Here is a 14,257-nt window from a genome sequence, read left to right on the forward strand (position 1 = left end):
AATTAATTTTTCTTAAAAGCAGACTGAGCATTTGTCAGAGCAACACACTACTACAGTTTTACCAATTGTTGAATAAATATCTGTCCTAATCACTTAGATCAGCAGCTTCTCAAGTCAACTCTGTGGCTCCTCACTTGTTTTTTCTTAACCAGTATCTACAGTTGAATCAACCCCAGCCGCTGGTGAACAAGGTGCCACCCTGAGCCAAGGGAAGCGCTGACAGCAGACAAGGGAAAGAGGAAGCCCAACTTTTGGCAACATGTTTAGGAAGCGCCAACTCGACAAGCGGGAGGCGCTGAGGAGACGGGCTGAGGGAGAGGGAAGGAGGGAGGCGAGCGAGCCCGCCAGTACGAGCTCTGTGGAGAACAAGACAAGTGGCAACGAGGGAGATCAACCCATTTCGTCTGTGGGAAGAGAGTACAAGGAGCCGAAAGACGACTTGCAGCTGGTCAGCCCGTCACTGGCAGACCGCGTTCACCTCACAGACAGCGGTTCGCCGGTTCTGAAAGGAACGCCCTCAGGGGCGGCTGAGGCGGGAACGTGACGAGAGTTAGTGGCCGCCGCCCCGCTGAGCGCGCTCCTTCACACTGCGCGTGCTCCGCTATGGCGCATGTGCGCGGGGCGCAGTGGCCGCCGGGACGCGCGGCGGGTGCGCGGGAGCGGCTCCGGAGCGGCTCCGGAGCGGGCGGGGACCCCCGGGGGGACCACGGGGGCCTGGCGGAGCGGGAGGGCGAGGCGGGGTGAGTAAGAAGCTGGACGGGGCCGCGCAGAGCAGGGGGTCGTCGCCCTCTCCAGCGGAGGGAACTCCGCCCAAGCCCGCGATGGAGGCGGCAGCCTTAAAGCTGCTCCCGCTGGACCCGGGAGATGAAGGCACCCAGAGGTGCAGGGTCGGACCTGCCACTCTCTCCTTGCTGGGCGCCCGGCTCGGCGCTCCGCTGCGGATCTCCCTGCCCAGCGGCTGCTGTCTGTGCACGGCGTGGCCCCGGCACGACTTGGCGGACGGGTTCGTGCAGGCTGACCTGACCTGCAGCACCGCGGGGGTCGCTGCCCGGGACATGAGGGGCCTCACGCTGGGGGTCGGCCAGCTAGAGCTTCTGACCTCTCGCCCCTTGCAAAAGGTGACTGTGAAAGTGGTCCTTAAGAGCTCTGCACTGAAAAAGTCGACTCCCAGAGCAGTGTTGCAGGAGACGATCAGAGAACTGCTAAGAAATGTTTATGTTTCGCTTCATTATGTTGTTACTGTTGCCCCAAATCTCGAAAACCCCGTGGTGTATATTGAAATACTGTCTGTAGACCCTTTGACAGATGAAGCCGGACTGATAACCCACCAAACAAGCATAAAAATTAAGGAGGTTGTCACTTTTGAATGGTACAGACGCTTATCAGAAGACTCTGCAAAAACTTCCGTTGCAGGACTAGATAATGTGGAAAAGTCTTTGAAAGAAATGATTGATCTGCCTTTTCGCTTTCCAAAGACTTTTAAGAAGCTGGGGCTTTCTGTCCCTAATGGGGTGCTACTAATAGGCCCCCCAGGTGTAGGCAAAACTCTGATGGTAAAGGCGGTAGCAAGAGAAGTGGGTGCGTATCTGCTCTGCATCAGTGGCCCAGCCCTGTATGGTTCAAGACCAGGAGAAAGCGAAGAGAATTTGCGAAGAGTCTTTGAAAAGGGCAGAGAAATGTCAAATGAAGGCCCAACCATTCTCTTTATTGATGAAATTGACTCTTTATGCCCAAAGCGAGGAAGTTCAAACAATGCTCCTGAAGATCGTATTGTTGCCCAGTTGCTAACGCTACTGGATGGTGTAGGTAGCGAGGCGAAGATGGTCATTATAGCAGCAACAAACAGGCCTGATGCCTTAGACCCTGCGCTGAGACGACCTGGCAGATTTGACAGAGAGGTGAGCAAACCCTGGATTTCACACAGTCTATTTCCTTTCCTTTTTGACATGGAGCAGAGCACCGTTAGTTAATTTTTTTTAGTGTCTACTGATCATGTTTAATAATGGGATTCTGCAGGCTTGAAATGTGTGTCCTGTTTATTTCTTCAGATTGCTGCAGCTTGGGTAAGGTAGGGAGCATGTTTTACTCAGCCAACACAGAGCTCCAAATACTTGAAAGTGGAAAAGAGGAGTCTTTATGCTTCTTTATCATAAAAGCATGGACCTGTTCCTGAAGGTTTTATTTTGCCTACGGACACTTGGAGTTACAGACTTAGATTTCTCTCATTTAAATCCTGGATTGTGACACCTGCTGTGTCAAAAATTCTGTTCAGCTTTCAGTAGCAGAGGCTGCGTTTACTCTGGAAAACTTCTGCTGGCCTAATGGTCAAATGAAGAAAGAACACATGCGGTTAAGCAACGTACAATGCTTGTGCTTGTATTATTTATTTTGCTGGGTAAACACACTCCTGGGTCATCCAGTTTGGTCAAGTTTTCTGATGCTCACAGTTATTATTTTCCTGAATTTCTAGATTATTGAGATGTGTTTTATGGCGCTATTTTACCGGGGTTTTAGTAATGTATGAATGTTTATGTAATTGACTTTTTTTTTCTTTTGGATGAATCTAAGTCAGCTCTTGATATGCGAGACAATTATTGTTTGTGTTATGTTGAAATTACCTTAAAATAGGATTTAATGGGCGCTAGCTGGCAGAGTCTTATGTACAACTGTTTATACAAGCACAGTTCACTTTGAAAGTAAGTCCAAGTAAAAGGTATTTTCAAGATTTATCATTTGTATAGCACTGCTAATAAGTTTCTTGCAAAATGTTTTAGTTACAGTGCAAGTACATGTAAATCTTCAGTAAGCAGTATAAAGCAGAGCCAAACTTGCTTGCCTAGGTCTATAAAATCAAAGGAACATAGTAAAATATCTACTTAAAATTTTTGTTTACTGTATTTGGTTTAGGTGATTATTGGGACACCAACACTTACGCAAAGAAGATCTATCCTGCAGTTGCTTACATCTAATATGCCGATTTCTACAGACGTTGATTTGGTTAAACTGGCAGAAATGACAACTGGGTACGTCGGAGCTGACCTTACAGCACTCTGCAGAGAAGCTGCCATGCAGGCCGTGTTCCGCAGCTCTTTGGTATGGTTGCAGATTAGTCAACAAGAATGTAATTAATGCTATGTGCTGCCCTTTCCTCATTAATACTTGGCTTTACTTGCAAAGCTGACCAAGTGGAAGAACTCACAAGTTAAAATACTGGAAAACACCAACTGTGTTATAAATATAAATATGCTATTTTGCTGGTCCTTTCAGTTCTCACCTGAAAAGACTTTTATCCTTTCTGAATGAAAAGCTTTGCAGAAAGTTGTTATTCTCATCTTTTTAGGATTGTGCAAAGCAGAGATGTTAATCTTTTTTGTCAAACTAATCTATAATGTCCACCAAAGCTCTCTTTTGAAGCTATCAGCGATTTAGAATTCTACTTCTTAATAATAACCGCAAATTAAAGTTTAGGTTGACACTTAAGTATATAAGTGCTAGTGATAATAACTATTATCATTTGGGTTGCATGACTGGATAAACGTTATAGACACAAGGTATAAAACTGCCCATTGTGCAGGAATTTAACTTCTTAGATATTATATATGTGGAATTAGAGAATTGGTATTTCTTAATAGCTTTCTATTCTGACTTTTGCAAGATTGTGAAGTATATGTTTGCTGTTGCTTTTCATCTGGAATGGCTGAACAGAAGTTTAAAGCCAGATCTGCAACATTTCCTGAGTCAGAGCATCTACAGAAAATGGTAGAACCCTCTGTCTTCACTCGGGGATAGAGAGAAGAGGACATCATATTTCTACAGCTTCAATCTCCTCCAGATACCTTACAAATACTGAAAGTAGTAAACAAAATCATTTGAGCCTGGTATCCTGGAAAGAAATAGATGAACAAATGAAGATAATGAATAAGTAGATGGCCTATCTGCCTTAGGAACTGCAAGCTCCTTTGTAAAATACATCTTACTTCTGGCATTGCATTTTTAGTTTAATAATTGTATTTTCTAGCCTGTTTGATATAAAGTACCTTACTTTCTCCAGTATGTGGTAAAAATGGATATTAGAACATTTTTATTTGTATTCAGGAGAATCTAGGAATTGGTATGTAGTAACCCTGAAACTAGAAACCATTTGATTTGGCAGATCAGTGTGTAATGGAACTATCATTTTCCTGTACAAAAACATGCCATTGAAAAGGTTATATTACATATGACCAATTATTACGTAATAATATTGTTAATATGCTTTATCTGGGTTTCTCCAGGATTCAACTGAAATGATGATTAATATCACAGATTTCCAAGAAGCTTTTAAAAAAATTCAACCGTCCTCTTTTCGAAATGCAATTGGACTAACAGAGTGTAAACCTGTCACTTGGGAGCAAATCGGTGGTCTTGAAGGTGTCAAATTAAAGTTAAAACAGGTAACGTGTGAAATACATTTAGATAAACAGGTAGTTTTTAATAACCATGTCCTCTGAGGTATTCTGTATGCCACGTTATAGAAATGAATGTAATGAAATGAAGTGTAATGTCATGGGAAAATTAGCATGTTTTCCAGTAGCTGAAAAAGAGTTAAATAAGCCAGAAAGTTTGTTCATTCCTGAATCTGTCAGCAGCCCTTGTGTATCATCTCTCAGGGGTTTCCTTTCTGTTTGAGAGGAAACTTTAACAAGGGGGGCATTACGTGAAATGAGTATTCTCTGATTTCAAATTAATGTTTGTACCACAAGAGGAAATAACAGGCTCAGCAATTTTCTTGATTGCCTATGACCTCTAGTTTCATTACTAAGAGTTTCATTCCTTTTTTTTGTGTGTTGACAGAGTATTGAGTGGCCTATGAAATTTCCTCAGGCCTTTGCTAGGATGGGCCTGTCTCATCCAAAGGGTATTCTTCTCTATGGGCCATCAGGGTGTGCCAAAACCACACTGGTGAGGGCTGTGGCCACAAGTTGTCACTGCTCCTTTCTCTCTGTAAGTGGCGCTGACCTTTTCTCACCTTATGTTGGAGATTCAGAGAAGATTTTGTCTCAGGTATGGTTTATTTTTGCTCGATTTGTGTAAAGTAAACCTAAATTTTGTTATTGAGAATATGATAGTTAAAGCTCTCATCTGATTGTTAAATAGAAATGGCTTACAGATTCACATTCGCATAAACTGATAATCTAGCCCTAAAATTTTACCTGTTTTAAACTTTGAAAGTATTTCTACCATTTTGTTTTCAGTGTGCTTAAGAGTTTAAATAAGGAGAATTTGCCTATAGTAAACGTGAGCCAGAATGGCTCTTGTTAATCTTTATGAATGTATCTTTAAAGTTAAGTAAGTAAAATACAGAGTATATGTAAGCAGGTGTTTTCACCATAGCTCATAGAATGTGCATATTGACATTTTACTTTGTTAATAAAAAAAAAAAAGGTTTTTCGCCAAGCAAGAGCAAATACTCCAGCAATTATATTCCTAGATGAGATTGATTCTATCTTGGGATCTCGGTCACGCTGCAAAACTGCTCATGGTGTCTCAGAGCGAGTTCTTTCTGTTCTTCTCAATGAGTTGGATGGGATTGGGCTGAAAGTCACAGAAAGAAGAGGAAGCAAACTACAGCCTGAGGGTCAATGTCAAGAACAAAGTGATGAGGAAAGAAAGGTATTTATGTTCCCTCTTCCATATAGGAAGAATCATAAATGCTGTCCAGTTGTTTCAAAAATATCTCTCTTAACCGTGTTGCACTAATTTGTTTCTATCATCTCATACTCAGCTAGAGTTTCAGGAAAGTTTGAACAAAGATTTCATGGTAGTTGCTGCAACAAATAGACCAGATATGTTGGATGATGCCTTATTGCGTCCTGGAAGGCTGGACAAGGTGATCTACATTCCACCTCCAGATCTGAAGGTGATGTATTACAAATCCACACGTGGCTTTAAATGGAGAGGTATTAGTTGCCAGCATACTTTACTTTAAGAGCAAAGGAAGCATATTCCTATAATATAAAATAATTGATGAATGATTCATTGAAGATCAGTCACCAAACTCAAGGTACAATGAAGTTTAAAAAGGAATAATTATATTACATTTGTAATTCCAACACCAGTAACATTTTAATTGTTGTACATAGTTACATTATTGCATATAGAAAACAGACAAAATCTGGAATAATTCTGTATTTACAAAATCAAGCTGTAGTGTAGGAAGTACCATAACAAGTTGTCTGTCCTTGCTTCAAATAATTATTGTGCCCTGTTCTTAAGGGCAATGTAGCTCCTTCTCTTGAGCTACCCACCCCCCTGCCCTCCACCCAAAAAAACATTGCCCCAAAGCAGGCCAAATGTGGACTTTTGGTCTAAAATACTGTGTTTTCATGAAGTAATAAGTAACTGTGAATAACAGATTTTAATATATGAGCTAATACTTACTTTTATGATTATCTCAATTAATAGAATTTTATTTACTCTTCCACCAAAAACATGTAGTTTTGGTTTGGGTATTCTTCTGGACTTTGTGTAGTTCTAGTTTCAGATTTTGTACTGCTTTGGAGAGGAATTAATTATTGGTTTGTTTGCTTTTGTTTTCTTATATAATATGTACCGACTTACAGGGAAGGCTTTCCATTTTAAAAATCTGCACAGAGAAAATTCCATTAGATACTGATGTGTCATTAGACGATGTGGCAGTCCTGACAGACCTCTTCTCTGGAGCTGATATTGAAAATCTATGCAAGGAGGTAAGAAATATTCATGGTTATTCTGTGAAATAACCTGTAAATTAAACCTTCCAGTGCAAAAAGAGCGCTAACTCCTAGATGTTTCCAAGCCATCTGTAGTACGGATTCTTCCACAGTTTGTAATGAAAATATAAAGAGAATGAACAAGGGTTAGTTCTTTAAATAAAAGAGCTACATAAGAATAAAGGCTTTCTGTGATAATTTACTAGAAGTTAAGGAACTGTAGTGCCCTTTGTTTCACATGGCCCTTTCTAAACCAAGCAGCCATCTAGATGAATTGTGTTCAGTGTGCTGCAAGCAACTGTAGCATTTTTAGCTGCAATTAGCATGTGCCGTCAAGGCTAGAGAGAAGAAACTTGAGAAGTCTGCAAGTACTTGAGTTATATAAAACAGAGAAGACTGGGAGGAAGATCCAAATATATAAGTGAGCAAGGATATGTGGTCTAATCCAGACAAAAAAGTGAATGAAAAAGTTACAGTAATCCTATATGATGTTTATCTGTTGTTAACTAACCATATCTTCAGATGCTTTACCTAAAATTGGATTTCACGTAAAATATTTTAGAATACTTACAATAACTTCTTCGGAAATGAAAACACGATAAGCACTTCAAGGTTATGTCTTTTTTTTCCTTTCAGGCTGCTTTGTTGGCATTGCAAGAGAATGGACTTGAAGCAACTGCCGTGAAACACGAGCATTTTGTAAAATCATTGAGGACTGTAAAACCATCCTTAAACATAAAAGACTTGGAATTTTATGAAAAATTCTATAATCAAGTATTAGCTTCTTGAATCAAAAGGAGTGATGTGGCATTAGGTATTTTTAAATATATTACGGAGACTTTGCACTGGCTTACATCTTCCCTGCTTTTTGATTCTGTACTTACTGTCGTTTTCAGTGTGTATGAAATACAGTAAAATTTCATTTGTGAAAAATCTGTGATTTCAATAATAGGGAATAAATAAAAATATTGTTTCCTTTAGCTAGGTTTCTACCTGATGAAATGAGTAATTGGGATACTGGGATAAAGCACTGTGGAACAGCTTAGTGTTACTGTTGATTTTCGTAGTTTTCAGTACAAACACTGGCATATTAAGGATTTTTAATTTAAAACATGAAGTCTCCAAAGGACAGTGAATATCTTAACATTCTGAAGGCTTTTCTGTTTTTTTAATATGAGGAAGTAAATCCCATGCTATGTAAAATGTAAGGTGTTCCGTATGTGTGAATCTACAGCCTTCATTTCTTAGAAGCAGATTCCAGTACATAGTGGCAGTGAAGAGGTGGTCAGTGCTTAATAGTTTGTCCTAAGTTTGGGAGTCTGGGGTTTTTTTGAATAATTTTAGATCGGTTACCGCTTACTGTACAAACATTTGGATTGAGTAAGCAGATACTAAGACTGTAATCAAATAATGCAATGATTTCTTCTTTAGAGAAGGGAGTTTGCTTTATAAGAGTTTCTACAGAATTAGTCTTCCCACCCAACCATTCTTTGTTAATGTATTTTTGTGTATAATTAAAATACACAGATAGGTCAAAGGAAATTGCTTGTGAACTAAATACTCCACTGTCAAAGATAGTTTCTTATTTCAGCCAAGGTTCTTAAGTTATAAACACATGAAAATATTTTTTCTCCTCACAACAGGAACACTAGGGACTGCACTGCGGTACAGTTTACAGTGAGGTGGGTCACAAAAGGAAGTTCCAAGGCAGTTGGTGATTGTGGAGGGCAAAGGGCAGTAGTAGAAGCCAGTGTAACCTGGGAAGGGGTTCAGATATGACTGTCCTACAGCTCAGTGGCTTTGATCACCACTTCCTAACGAAGGGCCATTGTGCTGCTTTATTGCTGGCAACAGGTACACTAGTGCCACTGAATTTCCAAAATACCCAAAGATAAAGTGAGAGGTAAAGTATGAAAACCTTCCAGGTAACTCTTTGTTTTGCTTTCCACTAGTTGAGAGTTCCGCTTTAGAATTCCTAGACCTGGGAGGTGTTAGGACAGTGAAATGCTGCGAACTCCTATGTTTCAAAGGTGATGCTGCTTAACTTAGGCACTCGCTCCCTAAAAGGACCAACACAGCTAATTCTGCCCTGTCATGTCCTCTCCTTGCTACAGGGGGCCAGCAGAGCATGCAGCAAAAGCAACTTCTTCCTCACGCTTCTTTCCCGTGGGCCAGAGGGAGAAACAGATGTACAGGAGTCTGCTGGCACTGGGTACCTCCAGCCTGGCCCTGGTAGGAGTTTTTCTCAGACGGGGTGGTGGGAACCTGGGCCAGGGCTAAGCTTTTCTTGAAAAAGAAGGGGATGGACTGAAATGGGGCTCTTGGTTTGGTCACTACGTGCACCTTGCCAAGCCCTACCACGAGGCGCCCAGGGTGTTACCCATGCGTTTGCCTGGATACGCTGTTGTTCAGGCAACTGTCTGCAGAAGGGGATAAACAAGAAAACAAAGGAGACGTAGAGCAGGAAGGTTTGAGTGATGCACGAACGAGAAGAGCTGCGGAAGGAAGGCGGGACGAGCACACCCCGCACCCCCGGCAGCTCCTCGCTCCGCTCCCCCGCGCCTGCCGCCCGGGGCCGGAGGGCGGCGCTGCTGCCCGCGGGCGGCTCCCACCGCGGGCCGCTGGGGGGCGCGTTGCGCGGGGCGTTGCGCGATCGTTGCGCCCAGGCGGTTTGGCGCGCAGCCAAAGCACTCGGGCGTTGCTGGGCGTATATAACGGGGAGAGCACGTACCTCCCGCGCTGGTGCCCGTTGGCAGCGCTGCCGGTGCTTCTCCGCTCTTTCAGGTACTGGAGGCGTTGTGCCTTCTCCCCCGGGTCCCGCAGCCGGGGGTCCCGGTAACAGGGAGCTCTTTGTTGCAGGTCCGCGGCCGCAGCGAGGATGAACTCGAGCTTCTTCCACATACTAAAAACAAAAAAAGAAGTAAGTTTGCTAGAGGTGTTGGTTCTGTGCCTGCTGCCTGTAGCAGGTACCCGTTTAGTGATGAGCACCTGATAGAGGAAGGCAAGGGATGCGTGTAATCTGAAATTCATGCGTTAAAAGCGAGCTGGTATAAAGAGTAATGTAGAGGTAGTACACCTTGGCAAGTAATTGTACCTTAATTCCTTGTAACTCTTTCTCCTCCTATTCATGGCTCTGTAGCCAGGGCACTAGTTCTTAAACGCTTCTCTCTGTTTTATGTCTTTCAGCTCATTCCCCTGGTTGGAATAGTGTCCTCTGCAGCAGCTGGGGCACTTGCTTTTTGTGCCTATTCCCTATTCAGCAAATCTGATGTGATGTAAGCAAAATACTTATTGCTTGGAGTTTACCCTAAGCTTCTTTTTTCAACAGAGGTATTTGACCATCGTGTTTTGCACCAACAAAAAAAGAATCCATGTGTTTTTTCCAGACTGCTATTAACAACTAAGATACCTGCAGATTGTAAATACTGAAAAAAAATAATTTGGAAGCGTAGTCCAAATTATTTCCTAGCTTTCGATTTATAGATTATATTTTTTCTTTGCTTTAGGTGTAGTAGGTTTTAAATGTTCTATGAAGATTTTTCGAATAATCTGATAGGTAGACAACATGCAGATATGTTGCAACCAGACTATTGACTTGTATATAAAGAACAGCATTTGATAATAGGAACTTAAAATAAGTTAATATTTTAATAGCTTGGCTAGTAATCAGTGCTGAGTCCCATACTCTTCAAGCTTTTGAGAATTTTTGTATTTAAGTAATTGGAATAGACAATTTAGCTGCCAGAGTAAGAATCTACTTACTTTTCTGTGCGTCTTTATTCAGTTTTGATTTTTCAGCTTGCTTCCCTTAAGATAACACGCTATACTTGAAGAATGTTGGCTTTTTTGGTGCTTCGGAAGCTGCAAATAAAGCAAGCCCTCATTGATTCCTCCCCAGAATTTTAAAAAGAAATGTGCAAACCTTTAAACTTGTGTTTCAGGGAAGTACTTACATGAATAGTTGTACTGATTGACAGACTGCTCATACAAGAAAAATGTATGCAAGATCACACCCTAACATAGTACCTGTTTTGATTTCTCTTTTCTTAAAGCATTAACAAGAGTGGCAATCCAGAACCATGGGAAAATGTCGATCCTACCAAGCCTCAGAAGGTAATTTGTACAAATAATATAGTCAGTACAAATAGCATATCTTTCCAACACAATGAATAACTTTAATATTTTCCTAGTTCTTATACATTTAAATAATGAGGAAAAAATGTAAAGCTGACATACATCTATTTAAAAGTGGAACTAACTGCTTAATTCATTATTTTATGTAAAGCATCTTCCCTGTATTACTTATTGGTAGAGATTCAGCTATTACATTCTGGGTCTGATCCTGAATTTATGACATACTTGTGGTTGGTGTTTCCCCTCCCAACATGCATTTACTCAATTCCATAGATAACAGTGGAAATTTGGAGTATAGAAGTGCCGTTTACCCTTGCCTTGTTCCCGAATTACAAAATTGACTAGAACACTGCAGCCTGAAGGAAAAAAACATTAGTTTAGCAGAGCATCTAGGATAAAGAAGAATAAAATTATTTGGCATTATCGCTCATTTAATATCCAAGTGATTTTTTTTCAGCAAATTGTTAAATATGTCATCAGTTGCTTTTTTTGGTTACTTCTGAAAGGAAAATGTAAATCTACTAGAAATCCTTCTTCACCCATAAGTTGATATAAGATATGGGCAGGGGTGGGAGTGGAATAAATGCTCACTGGGATTTTGCTGATTTCTTTCATATTTTCCTTTTAATTTCTTCCAGCTACTAACAGTCCATCAGAAATGGAAACCTATAGAAGAGCTGGAAAATGTCAGAAAGCTTACGAAGTGACAAGTTTCTGTTGCCCAAAAAGGTACCCTATGAATCTAGTGGAATCACTTCTGCACAAACTTGACTACTGAAATCAGTGTGCGGAAATGCTTCTGCTACATTTTTAGGGTCTCCCTGCATTTTTTGGACTCTGTATGAGGAGTTTCATGTTGCCTTAGAAGTTGGCATACACATCCACACAGTCCAAAAGTCCGTCTCAAATATTCATTTTCAGTAGGCATTTGATGTTAGATGCTGAATATTCAGACAGTGATTATAGATGGAAAAGGCATCCACACTATTTGTAGAGTTTTATTTTTCTCAAAAAAACATTAATTTTGTAATTTTATATATTTTAAATTAAATATATTTAAAATTTTTACAACTTCCCATGTGAATTCCATAAATGGAGATTACCTAAGAGGCTTTCTAAATTGATATTACTGATCTTCTCCCTCTCTATACTGTATTTCAATGCTGTATACAGACCAAAAAGTCATCACAGCCAGAGGATGTCTTTGTATGGCAACATATGTGGTCATAAAGTATACTTGCATTCGTTCTCTATGTTAGATTGAATGACAATTTAAGTTAAAGCTGATGTTCTACTGCTAATACTAAAACGTGTGCCCACCTCACCGAGGAGTCCAATAGATTATTTAAGGCTACATTTGAGACTGCAACGTTAGAGCATAAGCGTAAACATGGCTAAAAGAGAATTGGAAATGAGATTTCTGTTGTATTCGAAGAGTTTGTATTTAAATTTAGGAGAAGTTACTAGAGTTAGGAAACTCAAATTATCCAAAGCTAATTACATAACGTTAATTTCTTCTTGTCCGAGGAAGTTAATGTGCAAGCTCAAATTTACTGCATAGTTAACAATATTTTTTTAAGCATTTCTAGATATGTGGTATTAGGGACATCTGCTTTAACAAAGAGAAAGATTAAAATTAGGAATGACTCTATGAAAAGACAGTTCCTTTTTAAGCATCCGCATGTTTTCTTATGGGTTGGCTGGGAAAAGAATGTAATGTGCGGACCCCCAGTAAATTAATGAGGCAATATATGCATCCAATGGTAGAGCAGCCTTTTGTGGATATTTTCTGTAGGTGTCCCCTTCCAAGCAGTTTCACAATATATTATAGAGTTTCTTTTACAACTGATGCTCGGAATGCATATGACTTTCTGTGAGGAAGAAAGCAAAAGTGAAACAGCTGCTGATGGGAAAAAGTGCCCCTGAGCAATAGTGAAGTGGTTTATTACCCTGCTGCAGCAAGGACAAAACTTGCGTAGAGCTGTCTCCTGAATTTTAAGGTAGCTTGGCTTCAGAAGCTTTATGTTTTGTTCCGATTTATAGATGCTAAGAAAAATAACCACACAATCCCATACTTGTGTGCGAATACATAAATATTTATCAAGTAAGGATGACTCAGCAGCATTTCTGTTTAAGAGTGAGAGGAACTACAAGACTTCAGAATCCATTCTTAGCATATATTTTATGGAATGACATTACAAGATGATTTGATAGCATATAACCACAAAAATCCAGTGCTCTTAGGAATACAAGATTTAAGTATTTTAATAAAAATATTTTAAAATATATTCTGTATTTGCATTTTTTTCCTGGACTATATCAAACAAAAAGTGCTGTGTTCTGAGTTGATTAATGAATTGAATGAGTTCTTGAGTAAATCACTTGTATGGTCTGGAAATACTATGCCTTAGTATCTGTCAACATTAGGGAAATAAGTGTAAGTAATTTTAAGGTAATTTTTGTACCTAACTGCTTTTTAGTGGTGTCTTGCAGTAGCACATTAGGCAGTGTAACTGCCATCAGTCACAGGTTGTTGCTTCTTTCATCCTGGGTGGAAGCATAATAGCAAAGGTAATAGAATGTTCTGCTTGGTTAGGTTATATTTTTTTTAATATTGATTAGGGGCGAGGGTATTCACGTGTGAGAAATCAAAATATTTTTCTGCACTTCAAAAAGATTATGAATATTGTTAAAGTTCTTGGAACTATTTTGTGTGTTGTCAGGCTGTCCCTAAAAATATTCTGTCTCCTGCACAGATGAGGGTTTGGTTGTTTTTTTGCTTGTAAGCAGAGCACACCAAAAGCAATTATTGTACCTCCCCCCAACTACTCAACACAAATCAATGAAGTAATATGCAATTTGTTTCCTTATTCTACAGACATCGAGTTAAGACAGTAAAGATTTAATTGGCTGAATTTTACAAGCTGAATTTTATGAGAAAAATAAGACTTCCATGTCGTGTGTTTCACAAACCCATGACTTTCTATTCCATGGACAATTTAGGGGCTGTTGAAATAAATGTAACAATGTTCTTCCATCTCTTCATTCTGTTCTTTATATTTTGTTTTCTACTCTGTTCTGTTGTTGGTTTCGATTTATTTTCTTTTTTAACAATCACTGCCTTTACTCTGTCTAGTACTTTTCCATGGAACTGTATCACTACCAACTTTTAATGTTAATTACAAAATTTACTTAAAATGCTCACTGCTTGTTAAGAGTTTCAAATATACATTAAAACCCACTAGAAATGTTTTTAAATTGTTCTAATCATCATTAGAAATGCATCATTAGAATCTAGGGTCATGCTTTTCTAACTGCAGGTGACAGATAAACAGTCCATTTGTCTGGAAGAACAGAAGAATAAAAGATTGCTTTCTGCAGTATACATGCAA

At 39.8% G+C, this 14,257-nt stretch overlaps 2 protein-coding genes across 3 annotated transcripts; both read left to right on the forward strand.

Moving 5' to 3' along the window:
- Positions 1-608: 608 nt before the first annotated feature.
- AFG2B (AFG2 AAA ATPase homolog B) lies at positions 609-7,711 on the forward strand. Its single transcript, XM_005513070.4, has 8 exons — positions 609-1,898; positions 2,908-3,093; positions 4,275-4,433; positions 4,834-5,043; positions 5,425-5,652; positions 5,765-5,899; positions 6,603-6,728; positions 7,368-7,711. Exons 1-8 carry the CDS (start codon positions 822-824, stop codon positions 7,518-7,520), a joined length of 2,274 nt encoding a protein of 757 aa, XP_005513127.4. The 5' UTR covers positions 609-821; the 3' UTR covers positions 7,521-7,711.
- Positions 7,712-7,878: 167 nt separating this feature from the next.
- On the forward strand, positions 7,879-14,257 carry C11H15orf48 (chromosome 11 C15orf48 homolog). Of its 2 annotated transcripts, none has more exons than XM_065075907.1 (5): positions 7,879-8,963; positions 9,591-9,651; positions 9,918-10,006; positions 10,784-10,844; positions 11,504-14,257. In XM_065075907.1, the coding sequence occupies exons 1-5, from the start codon at positions 8,860-8,862 to the stop codon at positions 11,570-11,572; spliced, it is 384 nt and encodes a 127-aa protein (XP_064931979.1). In that variant the 5' UTR covers positions 7,879-8,859; the 3' UTR covers positions 11,573-14,257. The 2 variants fall into 2 exon arrangements, with proteins under 2 accessions (XP_064931979.1, XP_064931980.1); XM_065075908.1 differs by lacking the exon at positions 7,879-8,963 and adding an exon at positions 9,174-9,515.

This window comes from Columba livia, chromosome 11 (assembly GCF_036013475.1).
Source record: "Columba livia isolate bColLiv1 breed racing homer chromosome 11, bColLiv1.pat.W.v2, whole genome shotgun sequence".
In the NCBI taxonomy this organism is placed as follows: Eukaryota; Metazoa; Chordata; class Aves; order Columbiformes; family Columbidae; genus Columba; species Columba livia.